Genomic DNA, 20,331 nt, shown 5'->3' on the forward strand with positions numbered 1-20,331 from the left:
TTTCCTTTTCGTAAAGTCTCTGTCATTAGTGTATGACTTTTGAGTTTGAACATAGTGGCTTCATCGATATGGAAATTTAATTTTTATTAGCTGACTCAAATCTTATCATCGGTTTTTCTATTTTTATTATTTCATAAATAGTAAATAGTAATGAAATATTTTAATATATATATAAATTTCGTCATATGTGCCAACGAACTTTTGTCGGGAGAGATTTCTTTAAAATATATATATATATATATATATATACTTAGTATGTTTAGGTTAGTTAATTATTTTTAGTAATTAAATAATATCTTTTGTGTTATTTAATTAGTTAAATTAATAATTAAATTTTATTTATTATTAATTTAGTGTATAATCAGTATTAAATATTTTAATTAACTTCATGAGTTTAGTATAAATAGTAATTAAATTTTTCTATTTTTTTATTTCATAAAATATTTAAATACTAATTAGTCACTAAGTAAATAATAACTAAAACATAACTACTAATTAACAAAATTAAAAAAGAGACATCCATATTATGCTGCTTAAAGGGTATCGCCGTGCGGCTATACTCGGTATTTTAATTTTTTTTTAAATAGTATAGCCGCACGGCTGTACTTATCTTCACACGTGCGCTCCTAAACGCAAGGCGTGTCCTCCTTTTTTCTTTTTTTTGAAGTATAGCCGACCGGCTATATTCGGTTTTTTCTGATTTCTTTTAAAAAATAGTATAGCCGGTCGGCGATACTCAGTTTTATTAATGTTTCATACAAAATAGTATAGCCATACGGCTATCATCAGTTTTCTAATTTTTTTTAAACAGTATAGCCGCCCGGCTATACTGGGTTTTGTATTTTTTAGAAAAATAGTATCGCTGTGCTGCTATACACGGTTTTATTAATGTTTCTTACAAAATGGTACTATTTTTAAAAAAATTAGGGAAAAAACAGAGTATAGCCGTGGGGCTATACTATTTCTCAGAAACATTAACAAAACCGCGTATAGCCGCTCGGCTGTACTATTTAAAAAACAGTTAAAAAGGGGGTACAGCCGCCCGGCTATACTATTTATATATATTTAAAAAAGACCCGGCTATCGCCTAGGCACCGCGTGTCAAAAGTAGTAAAGCAGCGGGGCTATATGGCTTTTGTAAAATTATGAGAAAACGAGTATAGCCGCGCGGCCATACTAATTTTTAAATAAAATTAGAAAAAAACCAAGACACAGAGAGAGAGAATGGTGAAAGTTTGTGAGGCTTCTGAATGCCAAGATGAAGACGATGATGGTGCTGGTATTGGAAAGCCTGACCTAGCTAGAGTTCAAAATTATCGAATCGATGATCTACCAGAAGAGGTATATTTCCTTATCTTATTTTCATTTATCCACCAATTCTCCTGAACTTACAAAATGTTTTCCGACTCAAACTGTGAGAAATTAACATCCCCTTTGAGAATATGTTGGGAAAAGTGGTTGTCTTGAATCAACAAAAGCCATTTTTTGGAGACAGCCTTCAATCTCAGCAAAGAATTTTCAGAAACCAGCCATCAGGAATTGGGGCTTCCGAATGCTTATCTGCCATATTTGAAAATGATTCTTTCCTTCAACAATGCTCTCAGAAATATCTCCTTTCTACTTCCTCTCTGTTTTAGGGTCCTTCTAACCCTAAACTTTCAAAGGCATCGAGGCATTAATGGGACAATTCTTGAAATACAGGAAAGATACCTCCGAATCCACATGTTCCCACATTTCCTAATAGCACGGGCTGAGGGGAAGCTAGCTACTTATTTGAGCAGAAGAAGGAAGGGAGTCTGCCAGCTGACTTGAAGATATAAAATCTTAGCAGGAGGGCATTGTTGATATGGTTGTAAACATGATTCATGTATTTATAGTTAGTTGAGCTCTAAATCTGTTCAGCTCTTAAAGGCTCACTTGGTTGTATATAATTATGTGATTGTAAATCTGATAATAGATATGAAAGGCCATTTTTCTTCATGCACATTGTACATCTTCTTTTTTGCAACAATTGAAGAGAGGGAACATGCTTATAAGATTTCCTTATTTAACATTCACCTTTCACCTCTCTCCTTTCTCGCAGAATAGACCAATTTGGGACGAACTTGATCAAAGATCTGTTTGAAAAACTTTCTCTTGTGGACTTGTAGAAAGCCTTCTCTTGTGGACTTAATTTATGCAGAAAGCCTTCTTCCTTGTAAGTATATATGGCTTCTTTTTATTTGTGTGCCTTAATCTCTGAACCAAGTGGATGATCTCTCAAAGTCTAAGTTCATTTCCAATGCTTCAAACTTGCTTTATAAGCATGCTTAGTGTCAATTTAGCCATAGTACGTACTCTGTACGCGTCTAAGAATTAATAGTTAATAGATTTAATATTCCCACCACTTGTTTTAATCTCAACAGAAAACGGAATTTAGCAGCGTTCAGTGCTTGTTATTAAAATGCCTTTTTTGTTGTAGCAATTTAATATACCTTCCGCATGAAAATGCATCAATTATTTCGTATTAGCACAGGTTATATTTCCTTTTTCAAGAATGCAAACAATAAGAGTTATTTAATATTCTCCCTTAAGGTTTGGGATTTTTAAATTTATTGATAAACATGAGTTATATATATGAATCTGCTTCACAAAGCATGTGCAATTGTGTCACTAGTCATCTTGTACTGAATATTGTATGGAGGACTTATGTAGAGACACATTAAGCTTTGGAATATTCATTAATGTATAATTTTTTATCTCATGCTCATATTTTATACAAGTAAAATTGGATTAAGTAAATCTTCTCAATGTGATTTTTAGTATAATGTCTATTTGATGGTAATACTCAACCAATCATTCTCATTGTATTTCTAGATGGTGATACTTATGATGGTAGTTGTAGTACAGACTTCCTTTTGGAACTTTATACCTCTTGCAACTCAGTCCCCGGTTTAAAAGAATCAACAGGGGAATGGAGAATATTCCAACTTGGACCTATCAACTACTGTCATCATATAGATTCAGCTCTAGATCTTCGGACTACATTTGATGTTTCGGTATATAGAGTATTTTGTATTTTAATTCAATTTCAGTCATATTGATTGCAGGAGCTGATGATAAGCAGAGCTAGGAGAAGAAGCTGTGAAGCCAGTGCAACTGCATTGGCTTACTCAATAGACCTATTGGCAGAGAACTTAATGGCCTGCTAACAGGTCATGTAGAACCGTACCCTTAATTTTAGGTAGAACGTGGTTGGAGTCCAATGATATATATCTCACAGCAAATCAAGTCCCCTTCGTATATGCAAATCCTAAATGCATGCATTCCCATTTTTGTCTGTGGCTATTGTCATGGGGTTAGTATGGTAGCGTTCATGTCTCCCTGCCAGCCATTTGCACTCATTCACATTTCCTAACTCAGGCTAAGGGCATTGCCTGCCAACTCACTTGAAGAGAAGCAAACATCTCAACTGGAGGGCATTCTTGATAAAGTTGTAAACAAGATCCAATTGTAATGATACTTGTTTAAAAGGATGGGTTATTGACGGGGTATAAATCTGTTGAGCTCAAGGCTCTCTTGGTTTATATAATTATGTGATTGTAAATTTGATGATAAATCAATGAAGGCCTTTCTTTTTCATGCTGATTGTTGATTCTTTCTCTCTCTTTTTTTCCCCTCAACAATCACAGTGCATTTTCCCTCTCATAAGATCTCTCTGTGTACCATTTGCCAGTTATCCTTCCTTTCAGAACAGTCCAAACTTGGGATGAATTTGATGAATGAAGATCTGTTTCAACATGTGTATGGCGGACTTAACACATACATAGAAAGCCTCCTTCCTTGTAAGTATATTACATCAGCTTTACTTCTTTTTGGGGTGTATTGATCCAAAATATTTGGAACTGTGGCAGCTACGAATTATTGTCTTAATCTAAACCAGTGGACTCTCTCCAGCTTTCGGTTCACTTCCAATCCCTATTTGCTTTCAAAGCATGAAATTCTTTAAAAAAAAGAAACAAAATTTAAGCTTAGTGCCAATTTAGGCATAGTACGTACTGTTTGCCTCTAAGAATAGGTACCTTAGGCTTTGTACCAAAGTCTGTTTTTTATTGAATGATAAGTCACTAGGGTTTGGTGTTTCTATGCTGCATTTATTCTTTACGAGATAGGCTTGGCAACAGTCTTGTGTGTTTTTGGAAATAGTCTTGTTTTAGTATCAACAGAAAACGAATCTAACAATGTTCAGTGGCTGTTGTAAGTAAAATAACTTTTTTGTTGCAGCGTTTCAATGTACCTCCTGCATGGAAAACGGATCAATTATGTTCATATAAGCCCGAATTGTAGTTTTCTTTTCATAAATGCGTGCACAAAGGGGTATTTAATTTTGTCCCTTAAGGTATTGATCAATATCAGTTATATATCTGAATCTGCTTCACAAAGCATGTGTATTTGTGTCACTAGCCATCTTGTGTGTTGAGTACTATGTGGAAGTCTCGTGTAGAGATACATTAAGCTTTGGATAATTGATTGATTTATTGATCTCGTGATGGTATTTTATACAAATTAAATTGGATAAGTAGTCTCTTCCCAATGTGATTGTTATGGTTTATTGTCAATTAGGTGCAATTTGTTGAGAAATTATTCTCGTTATGATCATAGGTTTAGCACAGAATTATTTTTGGAACTGTATACGTTTTGGACCTCTTGCAACTCAGAGCACTTGGGTGAAGAGTATCAACGGGGGAACTGTTTTCTCCCTCTGAGAAAATCCTACGTACTTTTTATGGAACTCTTAAATTTTAGAGCTCTGTTTGGTACAAGAAAATTTTGCATCATGGAATTGATCATTACTAAATTACTCATCATCTGTATGATCGTTATGTACACTGAACTATTTGAGAATTTTAACCTTCATTTTTACTGGATGATTGGTTTTCATTTTAGTTGGAGGCGGCTGCATGGCAAAAGTTGAGTTTATTCATTGGGTTTGTTTTGCAAGCAATTGGTAATGTAAGTTGTCCAAAACCAAGTACGAACAAGGATGAGATGCAATATGCTTATACATTTATGAAGGTGCATGGATGTTCCTTCCAATATATAAAGTGGAATTTCGCCAACTGAATGGTTTTTGGTGTTGGTATATATAATATATGTGTATTGGAATGCCTTGCAGGTGTTAGTATATGGTTGCTGCTCATTAACTGGTATGGCCATTAGAATGACTTGTGGGTGCATGTCTTCCCATTCAAATGCCTCTGCGGAACTTGCTTTGAAATCTATTGTGTGATTTTATGGCTGTTTCATGAATTGATGTCAATATTTTTTTTATCAGGTATTGGAAACCCCAAAAAGAAAAAACTTCAATCCTTCCTGTAACCAGTCATCTATAATATCTTTCTTACATGGATTGATTTCATTTAGAGAGCCCATTGGAGATGCTCTAATGTCCAAAAACAAGATTACAAGACCAAGAGTATGTTTATAACATCATTTTTTGCAGAATTTACTTACAGCTGCTTGAAATTCAATTTCCAGATTTTACAGATTTACTTGCCAATTTGAAATGAAGCATACCCTGCACCTGGCAACCTCTCTTTATTCTTTTTAAGGTAACAACATTACTTACCAAACCTGCAGACAACATCCCATATCTGATTTCAGAACCCTAATACCAGTCCCTGATTTCAAATGAGCCAATTTTTTTACAACCCTCCTTTTCATCTATAAAACTGACCATATTGAGACTGAGATATGCGCACAAACTTCTCCCCTCCTCTTTGGTCCTCTCATTACTGATTAAATTTTAGGGTTCCACTGAGACAGAAATAGGGAGAGCAAATGGTAAAAGTTTGTGAGACGTGCGAAGGCCAAGATGAAGAGGATGAGGGAGCTGTTACTGAGCCTGACCTGGATAGGGTTGGAAAACATTGAATCCTTGATTTACCAGAGAGGTATACCTCAGTAAATTTACCCTCTTTAGGCTTCATGATCATTTTTAGTTGTACCCTATTTTTTTTAGCATGGTTCCAATTTATCATAATTTACTCTCATATGTATGGTTGAAGTCCCGTTTCTGTTTTATGAAACCTTAGCCTCTGAGCACAGAAGCTTTCTTAGGATTCAGAGAAGAAAAATCTAATGCTGCTGCCAACTGTGGTTAATTGGACTGCCTATATATCTGATTCCGAAAAAGAGTCCCAATTGGGTCTATTTTTTGTAGTGTCCTGATGCTTTTAATATGCTAAAAAGTATCTTTCTTGGGGTACATCTTGCTTGGGTCAATCTTGAATAGACCCAATTATTTTTAATTTCTTTCTTGATTTTCTGCTTCCAAAATGTCAACTTTTATCGGTAGGCTTTGATATATATATTATTTAATTTCTTTCTTTCTACAAAAAGAAAATTAGTCTTTTGTATTTATATAGAATATTTTGAATACAAGTGATATCAAATTGGTTTTGTTTGCAAATATAAAGGTTTAGTTCAATTAAGGACCAGGTTGTGATGAAATAAATCTTAATTTTCTAACTCAATAACTCTGAGGGTTCGAGCTCATTATCAAACTTGAGCTGTAGATGTCATATAATTAATGTCAGCTTTAAATCCTTGAAATACTTTTAATGCTCTGGTTGCTATAGAACATTTTCAGTTTCAGTGTTTACACCTCTGATTTTTGTAGCTAGGTTTATATCACTAATTTAATTTTCAGAATATTCTAACTTTTTAATGTGTTTATTTATCAGGTCACTGCTCCTAATATCAGGTTCATAGGTGAAAAAGTGCTGACCAGTTGCTGGATACCAGTAGCACGAGGTTTTAGATCCGTCCTTTTGGACTTCACTCTTCAACTTCCAGCCATCAGGAATTGGGCCTGCCTTCTGAGAGTGAAGATTTCCTTGAATGTACAGTGCTCTAAAAAATCTCTCCCTTCTATTCGTCTCTTGTTTGAGGATCCTTTGAACCCAAAATTCCTCATCTATAAGGATCACCTGATAAAGACTCTGAGACAGTGTATCATGTAACCAAACCAGTCCTTTCTATTCGTCTGATTACAGATTAAGTTTTAGGGTTCAATACGAAATACAGAGAGAAAATGGTGAATTTTGTGAGGTGGCTGAAGGCCAAGATGAAGGGGACAATGATGCTCATATTGAAGCGCTTGCCTTTCCCTTTTCCAAAACATCGAATCAATGATTTACCAGAGCCTAGGTATGTATTTGCTTATCATTCAATTTTCATTTATCTACCAACTCTCTTGAATTTATAACATTGTACTTTCAAGGTTTTATGATCCTTGTTTTACTAATTGTTTTTAATTATTTAGCTTGCAAGTAAGAATTTGGTTCTCAAAATCTATCCCAAAATCCATGAACAACCAAATCCTGCAAAAACATGGTGGAAGCTGTCAAAAGAGAAATGCCCTAGTCTTAATTTTTTATTTATTTTTAAATCCGCGAATCTCATTAGATCTCTTGTTCTTGTTCTGTTTCCTTTTTCTAGGCTACAGACATAATCACCTTTGGCAACTCCCTGCCATTAAAAAGTTGAATGATACATATCCTTCATAATCATCCAGATTAGGTGGAACATGCTACGAGTCAAAGGATATATTTGCACAAAATCGATTTCCCTTCATCTAGGCAAACCATACATGCAGTATCATTTCTGAGAGGAAGCTGCCAGCAGCAGAAGGAAGCAAGTCTGCCGGCTCACTGGAAGAGAAGGATATCGGAAGGAAACATAATAATAGAAGAGCACTGTGGATATAGTTTTAAATATATTTTCAATTGTATTTATAGTTAAAGTTAAGAGGATTATGTATTGATGAGCAATAATTCTGTTGGTCTAGTTAAAGGATCACTTGGTTGTATATAAGTATGTGACTGTAAATATGATAACTAATCAATGAAATGCCATTTTCTTCTTCAATTGTGTTTATGGAAGAGCATTACCTTCCATTGTGTTAATATCATTTTATCTAGGGTGAGAGATGTGATGTGATGATCAGTACATGGGGTTCAAATATAATAATAATATTTGCATGTGTTGTTACAACGCCTAAATAAGAGACTGGCCAACTCTTTCCTTCCATTGCTTCATTCCCATGTAATTCGGTTTTGTTTTGAAACTTTTGTTTTGTATTTTGGAACTTTCGGATGTCGTATATGATTTGGGCGTGCCAAAGTTGAAAATTTTCGGATCATAATTTCATATCCATCCAAAATATATCCCTTTAACTTGGACCTATCAACTACTCTGTACTCAAATGATCCTTTTTTTCCTTTTCTCAAACTGTTATATTCTGGTATGTTTTTTTTTTCCCAACTATAAATCACCAATCGTTAATTGCCCCTACCGGACCATTTTCCTAGCTCTCTTGATTTCCCCATTTGTGTTTCCCGACATTAATTTTTCTGGTAATACGTTGATTCGAACTGTGCCGGTCCTCAAACCTAAGACCTACTAACCTTTAATTATATCACAAAGCCAATAAATCTAGGGAGCTTCCATTGATTTTTCTTTCTTTGATGGGAAGAGTAAAAACTGTGTGGTGAAAATTTCTCAAAGAATTGTGATTGGGCCAAACCCATTCTTATGTGGTTTCCTTGTTTAATTGGGCCTTAGAGTGGGCCCTAAAGTTTAAAAAAAAAAAGATTAAAAAAAATGAGAAAAAGCTGGAAGGGACCCTCGGCGGCTTCTTCGTTAAAAAATGTAGAAGAATTCTCAGTAGCCAAAGTCTTAAACCCCTAAAACAAAAACCCTCCAAAGCACCAAAAGGGAGGCTGCTCAACTGAGACTCTCTGAATTCTCAAACTCAAACAGTTGCACAGAGAGAGAGAGAGAGAGAGAGAGAGAGAGAGAGAGAGAGAGAGATGATTGGGGGCGGCAAGAGCTACGTGTCAGCACCTCCAGCCTTCTCCACCGACGCCAAGCGCCTCCTCGTCTGCACAGGCACCGTCGTCTCCATCTTTAGCACCGCCACCGGTTTACAGGTTTCCAGTTCTGCCATTCTCTTCCTCCTCAATTTACGCTCCCATACCCACCCTGTTCTGATAATATTTGGTTTTATTTGTTTAATTTAGATAGCGTCCTTGGAGGCTCACAATGCCTTCGTTACCTCCGTCATAGTAGTTCCCGGAAACAAAGCTCTGAGCTTTTGCTGGACTGCCTCCCTCGATGGCACCATCCGCTATTGGGACTTTGCAGTCGCAGAGTTGATGAAGACCATTGATATTAAAATGCCCATTTTCTCTATGGTATTTATTTAGCTTGGTTGCTTTTTTTATTGTTATTCTTTTATTTTCTGTTTGGGAACCGAGAGAATGTTCATGGGTAGCGTTGTTCGGTTTTGATTTTCAGGTTATTCCGTCCTTTTTGGGCCAACCGGAGAAAGGAATGCAAGAAAGTGCGTTGCCGGTTCATGTTTTCGCTTACTTGTCTGTTGAGAATACCCAAGCGCAAGCAAATGCACCGAAGGCTTTGCGTGGGCAGATTCGGAAGTGTGATTTGACTGAATCTCGTTTGGGTGGCGGTGTTTTCGCAGAGGTGCAAGAATCTACTACAAATTATTTGCTTTTAGGTTTTTTCTATTGCGTATATGAAGGAAACAAAAATGAAGTGCTATGATATTATTCATTACATAAAAGCTCTATGACTTTGTGTGTTTAGTCCTTTTTCGTATTGGTTGATAGCTATCTGTTATCATGTATTTTTATATATTGTCTGCTGATGTATTTATACCCAATTTGATATTGATATTATCACTCAATTTGGTAGACTCAAGAACCAGAGGCTATAACTGTCAGTCCCTCGGGAAAATTCTTTGGCATCCGGAACAAGCGGAAGATTCATATATGGAGAGTCCCTGCTATAGATTCTAAACTCTTAGTCTCTAAGAAGATTACATTGCATCATACAAGAAACTTGACGGTTCTTGCATTTCATCCGACCAAGACAATTGTTGCCGCAGGTGATGTAAGTGGGAGAATTCTAACCTGGAGAGGGTTTGGTAATCGTACGTTTTCTGACGGTGGCAAACTAGAAAATGGAACATCAATGAATAATGAGGAAGAAAGACCTGGAGTTAGGGGAGATGATGATGCTGAGTCTTGCACCACATGGCATTGGCATCCTGCTGGAATAAGTGTCCTTTCTTTCTCTTCTGACGGAGCCTATTTATATTCAGGTATGTGGATTTTAAGCAATTGCAGGTGAAAATGGACCTGGAATATGTCTTTCCTTTTCCTCATCATATCTCTCCCTCCCCGCCCCCCATTTCTTTGTCCGAATTTCTTAATTTGTAAGTGTCCTATAAGTGTCCTATATATATTAACACTTCTGTGGTATCCAGGCGGAGTGGAAGGAGTTCTTGTGGTCTGGCAGCTAGACACAGGGAAAAAGAAATTCTTGCCCAGAATTGGATCTCCGCTTCTATATTTGACTGATTCTCCAGATCCTTCACTTTCTTCTGTAAGAAGATTTTCAATTAACATATTCGTGCATTCTCTGTGGTGAGGAACTAATGAATTCTACTGGTTTCACTGATATATGGTTTTTAGATATCTTGTGCAGATAATCAAATTCATATACTAAAAATGCCCTTAATGGAAATCGTGAAGTCTATTTCAGGGATCAAGGTTTGTTTCAATTGGAAATTCTGGTTTGTGTCTCTCAAGGCTCTACTATTGTGTTTATTGACTTATTATAAACGTTTAGTAGATTGAGGTAACAGTTTTTAGTAAAAACATTATGTTTTCGTAAGAAACACAGTTTAGTAGGATACACTATTGACAGTGCACATCATTAGGACCTGGCTACAGGTATGGTGCATATTGATGAGCAGGCGAGAGTCAACTGGTCCTTTGTTTGTGAGGCAAGTGTGATAAAAAGGACATCAAAAAGTCTGCACCATACCTTGACTGGGATGAATATGGATGATGAAATTTCTACTTAATATAGGATGGAGACATTCTAGAACGGCTTTGCCTTGAGATGAGGCTAAAATTGCTCTAACCCTGAATCCAGCTTGAATGTTAATGTGTGCATATGCGAGATTAAATGAGCTGGTGCTTAAGCTACATTTTGTATGAATTTACCAGTGTTGCCGCTGAATGTTTTGATGGATATACCAGGATGTAAGTGCATGATGAAATTTTTAATAATAGTGGGCTGAGATTCTATAACTGCCTTGCCTTAAGATGAGCCTTAAATGTCTAAACCTGCATTCAGGTTGAATGCTAATGTGTGCATCATTGCATGTGTGAGAGAGTGAGCTAGTGCTTAAGCTACCTTTTTTATGAATGCGCCAGGATAGCTGCTGAATGTTTTGATGGATTCATTCACCTTTTGTGAATCTGCCTGTGAAGTTAGTTCCAGCATCTTTATGTGAGGAATAAACTAATGTCAAAGCTTCTAATTAGAACTGTTTACTTTTCAGCTTCCTTATTCAGTTCCAGAGATATATGAAGGAATATGCAACAGGTTTGCCTTTGATCACACTGCTGGGTTGGTTGCCTTGCGTACAGAGAATTATCGCATCCAATTCTACAGCTTATTTGATGACCGTGAAGTTTCTGAGGTGAAGATGTTTTGTTGTTTATTTGATGTTTCAATGGATAATTGTTGAATTTGCTACAGAGAACTTTTTATTGCTTTCTGGGTTTTTTAATTGTCCTTGGAAGGGAGTTTGTTCATTGGTAAATAAATACCCACAACATAAATTCCTAGGTGCATGTACTAGCCAAAGCTGCTAGCTATGTGAAATTATTTTGTTGATAAATATTTTTGTAGTTGTGGTTGTAAGTACATGTTGGGAATAGAAAAATGGTTTTAAATTGAAATATTTCTCGACATAATATATTTTCTCAATTGAATAAATATACTTTTGGGGGTTTCTGTGTTGTTTTAGTCTTGTATTAAAAAAGTTGATATTGCTTTGTTGTTAGTTTTGGGCCACTAGAGGATCTATAATATATATATATATATATATATATATATATATATATATAGAGAGAGAGAGAGAGAGAGAGAGAGAGAGAGAGAGATTGCTCTATTCTTTATAAATTATAAGTGATTATATGTGAGTTAAGTTATTTTGGATTGGGCATTTCGCAGGTTCAAGTCTGTGAGAGAAACCATCAACCAGGTGATGAAATCAGAGTAAGTTGCTCATTTTACTTTCTAGCTTGAGAGCACCATCTCATTTATTTACATTCTACTAAAACATCTTATCACTAATTTGACCATATCTTGGGATATTGTGGTCACAGGTAATAGTGACTTTGGTGTCTCTATCTGGAGATGGCTCTATGATGAGCACTGTTGAAGTTAAGCTGCCTGAGGAGGGATTAGGTGGTCTTGTTTGTCTTAAGTTTTGGGCATCAGGGTCACAGAACAAAAATTTCACCATGTCCACCATTGTTTACGAACCTCACAGGTTTGGACCTGACTGATTCTACCTAGAAAAGTGTAGTTGGCAGAATGTGATATTTTCTTCAGTTGTGATATTCATTGAGTACCCCGCTTCTGATAGATTGTCAATTGCTACTAAACTTATTAAGCACGAGGAAAATTTGTATCTTTTTAATTTAAAATCTCTTATATGCTACAAAGTTGTGAAGCTGAATATTCATTTATTGTATAGGGATGCTGGAATTTCTTCTCTTGCTTTCCATCCTACCCGTCGTATGGTTGTCAGTTCATCATATGGTGGGGATTTCAAGGTAATTTTGAATTATTTGTATATTTATTGTTGAGGATTCTGTTTCTTTTTTAAATTTACAAATGTATTTCACGGTTTCAGATTTGGGTTTCCAGTGATGAGATTCAGCAGAAACATGAGGCACTGCAACATTCTGGTTGGATGTGTCACGCTGTAGGTTCATACAAGTATGTCCCCCCTCTATCTTGGAAGACAAAACTTTCTTGTTGAGTCGGTCGCTGTTCTTGCTAGGAGCTGAATATCCTACATTTACTCTTTTTAAAAAATTTACTAACTATTAAGACATGATTAATTCATGAATAGTCAAAAGTTATGATTGAATTATTAAAATTCTATTATGTGTTTAGTGAACAAAATTTATTTTGGCTGTTGGTCAGATCTCAATGTTGATGTTGTAACTGAATATTGGTTAGTCATAGAAGCTATGGGAATTCTGCAGTGTGGATTTCTTGGTCTTGGGCCTTTGTTCAATAAAGCTTTTGATGCTGTAGTTGTCTAGAGTCCTGTTCTTTGTGTTTTTTTATTTCTTAGAGGTTACTTGCCAGGATTCAGGTCTTATGGACCGGTGTACACCTTGTAATCTGTTTTAAACTGTTTCATTTTCCTTCAACGAAATTTTGTTTCTTATTAGAAAAAAGTTGACACCTCATGTGTGGATATACTTCATGCAAAAAAATGGCTGGGGATATAATACAGCGGTAAAAGAAAATAGAATAATGTACAGATCAGATGTTTTCGGTACATATAAAATAACCTCATATTCAAAACTCTTGGTTCTTGTTTGTCTTCATCACACATGAACTTATTTGAAAACTCTCAGTATTATGAACAATAATTTCCCTTGCAGGAAGAAGCCAATGACAGCTGCTGCATTTTCTGCTGATGGTTCTGTTCTGGCTGTTGCAGCGGAAACTGTAATAACACTATGGGACCCTGACAACAATGCCCTTGTGGCTGTGATTGGAGAGGCGCAGATGGTGAATTTTTCAGATCCCAATTGTCTTTGGATTATTCTTTTTCAGAAACATATATTATTTTGTGTGAATCACTTTATTAGTGCATGAAAAAGTACCAGTCATGGCCTGTCTATTTCCAATCTTTTCATTTGGGACTTGATCTTTCATTTATGGAAGAATTTCAGACCTCCCTACTGCTCCAAATTGAGCATGGTTGTCTTTATTTATTTAGTAAACTTTTGCAAAGGTGGTCTTAAAAGGCCTGAAATGGAGGGTATCTTTAGAATATGCTATTTTTTATCATGTTTATGCTTTATGCTGGTTCAAGTTACAATGTTGCTAGAAGAAATAGAAAAACCATTCAGCGGACTGCATTCAGTATTCATGAATTGCTTCTCTCTCTCTCTCTCTCTCACGTAGCTGTCTTCTTTTTTTCAGCCAATTGTGACCCTGTCTTTTGCTGGCAAATCAGAGTATCTCGTGTCTGTCTCCCAAGGTTCAAAACCACAGCTATCGGTGTGGAGCATGTCAAAACTATCTGAATCTTGGTCGTACAAGCTTCACATAGAAGGTTTGCATCTCTCGTGTGTTTTTCTTTCTTTTCCTTGAGGTTTGCCTAATCACATGAGCTTTATAATGGTTCAACCAGCTAGGCCTATGTTTATAACTCCCAAAGAGCTCAGAATGACGCTGACAACATTGTGTCCCATTCTTTATTCCACTGGCATTGAGTTGAATGTTCCTTTATTTACTGATCATGACAGTCATGTCACTGGCATCCTACTTGGATTTGAAATTCTGCTATTTGTGCATTTTTCAGATGTTACCTGTGCGCCAGATTCATCATCGTTTGCAGTTCTTGCCCTTCTTCCCAAATCATCTGCTTGTATGGGCTCTAATGAACCTTCTCTCGTAGGAAAAGATGGGGTAATCTTATTATTCAATGCAACAGATCCTGTTCCATTGGCCATGTGGTCTGTAAGGAAGGTATGCTGTGCTTAAAATCTCTGCCTTTTGTTAAGAGCCATTCTGGTATATGCTTCCCCATTTTCTTTTTACACTTAGAATCCATTTAACAAAAAATATAAGAAATTATGCAGTGTATTTTGCCTTTAACCTTCATTAACATTAAGACTTAACTGATTTATTTGTTTTTCTATGAACAAAGATATAAATCTATAATTTGGTGGGCACAGCAATGCCATACAGAATCTGAGGGCTGATATGGATATGGACATGCATGTTGAAATGTGTTTTCAGATGCATGAATCCATAAATCCCCACCCAACAGAAAGAAAAAACCAAAGAGAGGAAAACCAAAACAAGGAAAAACCTAGAATTCAAGAGAAAATAACTAAACTGCTTGATTTCTGGTCTGTGCACATTTGTGTGCCTTATTTATTGGTTTATTAATTTATTTTAGGCGGGAGGTTGGTTCGTCTCTGATAAAAAGTGTGGTTGCATTTTCTCCTGTCACTTTGTTTGAAAGGTCCAACTCTTTTAAGGCACACAAATCTACACAATTATTTTCTTTAATAAGAGCTCTACAGACGTGAATTCGTGATGCTTTTCTGTGTTGTAATTGCAGTTACTTAATGGTATTAGAGAAGAATGAATTGTATTCTAATCCTCAGTGCTTGTATCTCAGGCTAAGGGTGGGGGTCTTGCTTTTCTGAATGGGAACCAGCATTCCTTCCAATACAATATTTTAGATGGGAAACCACCACAAACTTTATTTGTGTATATGAATGGTGACCATGAGTACATCATCTTTGACCCATATGGCAATGAAACAAATGAACTTAGTCTAACCAAGCGGGAGAGTCATGTTGCCCTTGATGAAACAGGTAGAGCTTCACTGTGCATTAGTTTTGTGTTAATTTTTGTGTGTGAAGATGAACATGACGCTTGAACAAGGAATCGATGTATAATTGTTTTTTTTTTTTTAAACATGCATAGAATGTAGTATATGTTATTTTGTTGATGAATCTGTATCCGACTTTTTGTAAATTTGTCGTATCACTGTATTTTGTCCTGTGCCATTTAACATAGCATAGTATATATAATTTCTCAGATTAAAAATGAGACTAGAATTGGATCTTTTGTTGTGGTGCATTATCATAAATAAATAAATAAAAACCGCATATACTACTTGTGTTCAAGAAGAATATGAATGTGTATGTTGTATTGACTTAGGTCTAAATATTCAAGGAGACTTTCTAGTAGGAAGTGAGATGCCTATAGTCGCCATGAGTTTCAAGCTCAGTTTGGAATGAAAAGTTAACGTAGATTCATGAGTTAACTTTTTGTCCCCATGTACAGATAGAGTTTGCATACATACATACGTTAATATATGTATCATAAATATTCAGGGGAAAGGTTAGAAAAAGTTGATTATATGCCGATACATAAGCTTTTGTGAGAGGAATTGGTTCAGTGGTCTGTCTTATGTCAGTTGAACTACATACATACTATATATGCTTTCCAACTGAAGAATTAGCACCATAATTTGAGTTGCTTGGGAAATTAAGCCAGCTGAAGAAGTTATAACTAATGCAGCTGTTGTGTTCGAGTACCTCATAGTGATGATTGATATTTGAGTTTGTACATGTGTGTACCTATATTACAGTATTTTATTTTGATACTAATTTAATTTTTCATTTAACAGGGCAATTTGGATATGCATCTATCTATGGGGAGCTACCGCGGTTTGATTTAAAGAGAGATCAGGCCTTCTTGGCCCCATCTGCCCCATCACAGAGGCCTTGGGAGACCCTATTTAGTGGGTCATCGCATAATCTTCCGCCCCTCACCAAACTGTGTTCAGAATTTATGGAATCACTGCTAGAAAAGAGGACTGCCACCGTAGAATAACCTGTTTGTTGCCCTCGACTGGCAAATCTAGATCAGGAGAAAGTTTGAAGCAGGTTTAGATGTCTGGTTGAGCAACAAAGATACTGCTGGGGTGTGACGTAGATTTGGTGGCTTTGAGGCAGAAGGCAAAACTGAATGCGATATAAATGATGCTAACACCATTTCAAATCTAAGGAACCATGTATTTAGAATTTGCAAATTTAGTAGCCTCGGCGAGGGTTATGATCTTGAGTTATTTTGAATCGTTGACCGAAGTACAAGGCCGTATGAGAAGCACGGGATTCACATCCAATTGAATTTCCGTTGTCTTTAGAAATTTTGTAATTTAAAGGGGACGATTACAGCACAATTTTGTAATCCTATATTTCTACATAAAATTTTGTAAATTTTGATGAGTTTGTATCAGATCTTAAATTCTTTTGTGTGCTTTATTGAACAGTACTTTGAACCTTTGTCTGAATCATACTAAGGCTAGCTTCATTGTATTTTGAAGTCAATTTGCTAAGTTGGTGTTTTATGCCATAGCTATCATCTCTCATGTAGCATGGTTTTGGCCCGTAGAAAGTTGGATCTATTCTAATAGACTGGAAGCAAGACAATTCATTGTTTGGGAAAAGATTGTTTGAAACTGGGTGCTGCTATACGGACTTGGTACGTGGTCGATTTTTATTCGATATTTTGTTCGTGCTTGATAGATACGTGGAAACGTCGATAAAATATACGTAGTATACCTATTACTGTACATTGGTACCCGGTACTAGTTAATCACTCTCCTTTGTTGTTTATGCATTATGATCCACGCATAAATTCATATGAATGCACATAGCAGAATGCTGTTGAAAAACAATGGCAATGACAACTTCTGTAACCCCCTATAGCTTGATGTTGCGCATGTGGTATATGAACCAAAACAGTGTGCTTTTTGTTGCATTTGAGACCAAATTCCAAATTCTAATAGTGGTTTGTCTGACTAGTAGTTTTAAAATCGTAGAGTGCTATATGCCTTAATATTTAACCCCACACTGTTCTACTTTAAAACATTGTTTATTTTGTAGATTAGATACATAATCTTACAAATAACTTCATGCATACATGAAATTCATACAAGGAGAAACGTTCTCTTGTTTAAAATTAAGCTATAAGACTACAAATCTATATCATCAACACGTTTAAACCCTAAACCCTATACTATAGCTCCCATAAATCTATTTAGCCAGTCAAATACAATGTACATAGAAAGTTGGTAATCAACATATAGACTAGCAAGCAAGCCCTTTCTCTTATCTATAACGGAGCGATCTAATATCAAAATTAAGACAATCAGGTGAACTCATTTAAGTTTGTTAAACTATAACTAAGCTAATATGCTCTCAAAAAAACAACTAATTAAGCTAATAAGAGTGGACATTAACTAATATAATAATAATACGTATTAATTTTTAAAAAAACGTCATTAGCACGCTTTGTCAAGCCACCAAAACTCTCTCCAATAATAGTTTAATTAAATTAGGGCACTGATCAACAACTCTAACTTTGTACACCATAGTTTTCTCCTAAAAGCTCCAGGGCACCACTGTTTTAGTGCATTATAGTTCTTGTCGTTGCACCACCCTGTTATTCCCCAAGTCTTTTTAAGTTAACCAACTTTCAACCCACTAATCACAACTTCAAGTAACATTTAAAACAAAAAACAAAAATATTATATGATCAACCCTTCAACCCACTAATCCTATACAGATTCTCTCTCTCTCTCTCTCTCTCTCTCTCTCTCTCTCTCTCTGGCTGTGGCTGTGCCTGTGGCTGTGGATGGTTACTGTTCACCTAACACACCTGCACATAATATGTGGCCTCAAAACAGTGGTATTTTGAGCATACATGCACCGTCCATTTTCTGCCACCTTTGTTTTTTCTCTTAATATCAACTGCCACTGTGTTTGCATGTAAAGCCATACTTTATTATTTATTATTTATTTCGAAATAGCTAGCTTTCTTAAATTCCTTTGAAATTAGTTCATTCCAATGCATATACATACATTATCCGGTGGATCGTGTCCTATAAATCTAGTATATAAAATCTGTGTCTCTAATGACTATGTTTTTCTAAAGGATTAACGTCATTTTAGTCCTAGAGGTTTAGGGTAAGTATCGAAATGGGCTCCAATGTTTTAATTTCACTAATTTCATACTTGACATTTCAAAATATGACCAATTTACACTGGCCGTTACATTGACCGTCAAGTCAAACATTAAATGCTGACATGGCAATCGTGGGACCCACCACAAAACTTATTTATCTCTCTTCCCTACTTCCCTCTCTTCCCCCCTTTGACACAGTCACTGTGCAAACAATGATTGTTCGTCTTCTCGGCTACACAACGCCGCACCTCCTATATCAACACAATCAGACTAACCAGGGGAGCAAGTTTTGTTCTCGAACCCCCGCCAAAAACTGACCGAAATTGGATATATCACAGCCAAAACAGTCGGCCATTTTGAGGGTTTTAATTCGAACTCTCAAATCATGAAATCGATCCAAACTACATATACCAACAACAAGAACACCTGGAGGGGATGAAAAACCATATCTTAATCGACGTCAACGGCTGCCGAAATCGGCGTCAGAAGGCGAAACCTTCATTCTCCCTTCTGGAGCTCACTTCGGCGTCATGATGAACTGGGGAGGTCGAGCCTTGGCCCAGACATGGTCGCTAGAAGTAGGTGGTCATTTTCCAACCGGTCCCGTAGTTGGAGGTGGCCAGATGGCGGCGTTGTGTCACCGGGAAGATGAACAGTCATTATTTGCACAGTGACTGTGTCGAAGGGGAAGAGAGAGACGCAGGGAAAAGAGAGAAATATGTTTTGTGGTGATACCCACGACTGCCACTTCAGCATTTAACGTCTGACCTGACGGTCAATGTAACGGTCGGTGTAAATTGGTCATATTTTGAAATATCAAGTATAAAATTGATGAAATTAAAACATCGGGGCCCATTTTGATACTGATCCTAAAACTCTATGGACTAAAATTACGTTAACCTTTTCTAAAGCACTAGCCTCTCTGCACGCGCTTCCGTGCCTGCGAGAGACTTTTTTTTAAAAAAAAAAAAAATTATTTTAGAATTAAAAAAAGATAATGGGTAGTTGTGTTCCATAAAAAGAGGATCCATTATATGATTTTTCTTTTAATTTTAAATTTTTTTAATATGAAAAAGTGTGAATTTACCATATTATCCTCATTTAATTAATAATTTCAATTCTTAATGTTTGTATTAACCAAGGGCATTTTCTGGTATTTTGAATGTTTCACAATTCTCTGCCTTTTGCTTTATATATATAGATATAGATATAACTGCTCCTGGGCTGGGCCACCTGTTTTATATAGTAACCCTAATTCTATTTTTGGTAGGATACTTTCGTCACCTGGTTGGCTATGATTAGCTTACATTGACACATGCATATCCAAAAATGAACATGAAAGCAAAGTAATAATGGAAGACTTTTGGCATATATATATATATAATAATGCAATTGAAAGTCGATTCTTAAATTTAAAATTATTGTTGTTATTATTTTCAGCATTTTTAATTATCAACTCCAAAGCCGCCTCGAGAAATTATATAATAGTACTGGAGTATGGCCATACGGTATAACTTATAAACGTGTTATAACATGAAAATAAGTTATATCACGTGACCGTGCTTATTTAAAAGATAAGTTGCATGAAAATAATGTACGGTTACACTTCATGAGAAAATTAGTGTTTAATCATTAGAAAGTGTCATTCAATGATTGACGTCG

At 36.0% G+C, this 20,331-nt stretch overlaps 1 protein-coding gene and 1 long non-coding RNA gene across 27 annotated transcripts; both read left to right on the top strand.

Annotated features, from left to right (window-relative positions):
* The first annotated feature begins 1,183 nt into the window (after positions 1–1,183).
* Positions 1,184–7,911, top strand: LOC110753460 (uncharacterized). 26 transcript variants are annotated; one of them, XR_015832921.1, is made up of 9 exons: positions 1,184–1,341; positions 1,702–1,849; positions 2,084–2,197; positions 3,075–3,824; positions 4,927–4,992; positions 5,156–5,186; positions 5,315–5,933; positions 6,726–7,191; positions 7,483–7,911. It is a non-coding gene; the product is annotated as an uncharacterized LOC110753460 (long non-coding RNA). The 26 variants fall into 26 exon arrangements; XR_015832923.1 differs by having other exon boundaries at positions 3,075–5,455; positions 5,527–5,591; positions 5,790–5,933; XR_015832926.1 differs by having other exon boundaries at positions 3,075–5,455; positions 5,527–5,591; positions 5,806–5,933.
* A 781-nt stretch (positions 7,912–8,692) lies between these two features.
* On the top strand, positions 8,693–16,983 carry LOC110753454 (Transducin/WD40 repeat-like superfamily protein). Its single transcript, XM_021954363.2, has 16 exons — positions 8,693–8,975; positions 9,066–9,239; positions 9,343–9,528; positions 9,760–10,168; positions 10,334–10,452; positions 10,542–10,619; positions 11,420–11,560; positions 12,097–12,141; positions 12,252–12,418; positions 12,626–12,704; positions 12,785–12,870; positions 13,551–13,680; positions 14,098–14,230; positions 14,480–14,646; positions 15,308–15,506; positions 16,328–16,983. Exons 1-16 carry the CDS (start codon positions 8,856–8,858, stop codon positions 16,531–16,533), a joined length of 2,439 nt encoding a protein of 812 aa, XP_021810055.1. The 5' UTR covers positions 8,693–8,855; the 3' UTR covers positions 16,534–16,983.
* Positions 16,984–20,331: the final 3,348 nt, after the last annotated feature.

This window comes from Prunus avium, chromosome 1 (assembly GCF_965620075.1).
Source record: "Prunus avium chromosome 1, drPruAviu1.hap1.1, whole genome shotgun sequence".
NCBI lineage: Eukaryota > Viridiplantae > Streptophyta > Magnoliopsida > Rosales > Rosaceae > Prunus > Prunus avium.